The 2822-nt window shown below is 39.7% G+C and overlaps 1 protein-coding gene and 1 pseudogene across 1 annotated transcript in view; both read right to left on the reverse strand.

The window, feature by feature from the left end:
• LOC112681383 overlaps nucleotides 1–812 on the reverse strand; it is a 3068-nt gene extending 2256 nt beyond the window's left edge. The window contains exon 1 of the mRNA XM_025551643.1: nucleotides 140–812. Within this exon, the coding sequence (XP_025407428.1) occupies nucleotides 140–812 (673 nt within the window). The remainder of the gene's footprint in view (nucleotides 1–139) is intronic.
• LOC112681381 lies at nucleotides 773–2822 on the reverse strand (annotated as a pseudogene).

The following is a 2822-nucleotide window of genomic DNA, read 5'->3' on the forward strand; positions in this document are numbered from 1 at the left end:
AAAAAGCATAATATAAGAATAATAATAATATAATGATTTAATAGTCTAGGTATATTATTCAGTCCATTTGTATAATAAAAAAAACAAGGAACACATAATTGTTTATTGCAACTAAAACATTTTGTAGTGACTTTTTTACAATGACTTTGAGAATACTTTCTTCCTTTTTCTTGAGCAATATTAAAGTAACATTGGACACATCTGTTTCTTGAGGCAGTTGTGAGTACATGTTTGTTTGTTATTTCTTGATTTATATTGGGTTTGAATGTCAGACATTTAATCAAATTTGATCTAAAATCAGTAATCTTAATGTTTGTTGCAGTTGTTTTTTGAAACAAACATAATGCATTTACAACAGATGTATTCAGAAGAAATTCAAATATCACTTTATGATACCATTTTAATGATTTTCTTAGAGGTGAACCGTATGAAGCCATTTGATCAGAAAAATCAATAAAAGACTTACCTCTATTATAATCTAGTACTACTTCTGGCTTCAATTTATTTTCTCCTTTTCTTGGAACTATTACCATATTATCTGTATGTTTTGTGCTCAACATATGTAGATCTCTTTTCTCTTTAAATTTTAATACCATAATTTTAGATGAACTTTTTTGAGCTATTACTTGATCCTTTTTTATTTTTTTTTTTTTTTTGATTACATAGTCAGGGTTATAGTTTCTATTTGAACGAAGTGTTCCAACCAAATATGTCTTTCGTTCAATAAGTTGATGTACTAAGGAAATACTAGTGTACCAATTATCTACATAAAGGGTGCGACCAAAATCTAAATAGTCATCTACAAGGTCCATAACAACTCTGGAAGAGACACTATCATATTTGATAGATTATTTCACAGATTCTTTACCAGTATAAATTTTGAACTTGAGCGTGTAGCATGGACTAACACAGTTTAAAAACTTTAATGCCGTATCTATGTCGTTTTGTCTGAATGTATTGTTTAAAAATAAGGCGTCCTTGAAAAGCAATCATTGATTCATCAATACACATATCTTTTGTAGGTATAACCCATTGTTTGAATTTTTGATTTAAGCCGTACGCTGTAGACGAGTGAATCTGAAACACGTTCGGGAAAATATAAAAACTATATGATGATAATAATAATAATAATAATAATTTACCGGTATCAGTGTACAGCAGCTGTATGTTTTCACGATAATGTCGTTTCATGACGTTATAATGATAGTCGTACATCAGCGTCTTGCTTATATCGAGCACGGCGAAGCCAATGTAAATCGGCTTGCAGAAGTCGATAATTTTATTGTGCAAAGACACCGCTGCAAGATTTTCGTTATAAGTGGTGCAATACTTAAACGTTGGCCGGTTAACGAGTTTCATGAATCGACGCTCGCACGACACGAGCTCCATCTTCATGCGTTTGCGCATCGATTCCATTGTTTTTCCTGAAAAACAACGGAATAAATTTATATATGTATATACACGATATTATTATAATTATTATTGTTATGATCGGTTATTGTTGTTGTAGTTACCGAACACGGCGTTATTCATTAGTTTGAAGAAATCTCGTTCGAACCCGTTAACCCCGCCCTCTTACGCATCTCCGTGTTGAGTTCGATGTATTTAGCCAACCACGGCGATTGACTGAACTCCAACACCCGATGCACCTATGTACCGTTGGTACATGGAAGACAAACGGTTATTAATATTATAATTATTCTTAATAATATATCGTAACGATGTTATCACCGCCGTCGTAGCGTTCACGACATACTTTATCGACAATCAGTCCGTTGGCGATGGCCTGTTTCAAATTAATGTAGTGCACCACATACTTCTTCTTCGTTTCCAAAGTGGCCATGAGTTTGCGTACTTTAGAACCCCTAGGCACGGTGGCATACGGCAAAAACGGCAGCTCGTTGTGCGCGTCATGCAGACTCTGCGGGTACGACACGTCGACCTCGTACACTCTCCCCACATCGTCCGTGTCGCGCATGGTTTCGAGTTGCGCCAGCGCGACGTTCGGATTACCCGCGTACCACCGGAATCCGCCGTACGGCATGTAGCGACTCATGGCCCATCCGTAAAGGTTATTGCCTATAGCGCGTGGTTGCGGTTGAAATTACGATTAAAATGTATTTAACATGGAATATATATATATAATATTAATAATTACAGTCTTGGTAGACCAGCCATGTGGTGGGTTGCGTGTTGTCGAACCCGGCGATCTTCGCGTTGTTCGCCTTCGCGTAACGCGTGCTGGCCTGTACCAACCCGCCACGTATACCCCGCTCTATCATTAGCAGCATATCGTAGTCTGTGAGCAGCTCCAGTCTTGCCGACGTGTACTTCAGCATGCAGTCGAAACTAAACCCGGGTGCCGTGTAATAATACGCCGGGTCTAGGTTATACGTTTGCATGCATATGTCTCTGAAGTTCTCGAACACGTCGGCCAGAAGCAGCACGTCTATTTTCAGGTATAGATCACTGTAATCGCCTAGGGTTCGGCAATCGAAGTGATCCCATACCCGAATCGCGTGCTCGTGTTCCGCGATCGCTACGTGCTCCTCCTTTAGCGCGCTAAAAAACTCGGAGCGCTCCGGCAGACTCGTCTCGGCCAACCTGTCCCAGCGGTCGGTGTACTCGTAGGGAAATACACCTTTGCGTGTCACGAGAAGCATATCGTCCGGCGCGAACACGTTCGCGATTTCGCGGAATTTGCTAAAGTCCGCGGTCGAAAGGTTCGCGGCCAGGTCGGAGAGTTTCGACGCCATAAAACGACAGGTATCGACAAACCTTATCGTGAACTCTTTGTTGACGTACTTCGAGAAAGAGATGTA

Source organism: Sipha flava, unplaced genomic scaffold (genome assembly GCF_003268045.1).
Source record: "Sipha flava isolate LNK unplaced genomic scaffold, YSA_version1 19068_pilon_pilon, whole genome shotgun sequence".
In the NCBI taxonomy this organism is placed as follows: domain Eukaryota; kingdom Metazoa; phylum Arthropoda; class Insecta; order Hemiptera; family Aphididae; genus Sipha; species Sipha flava.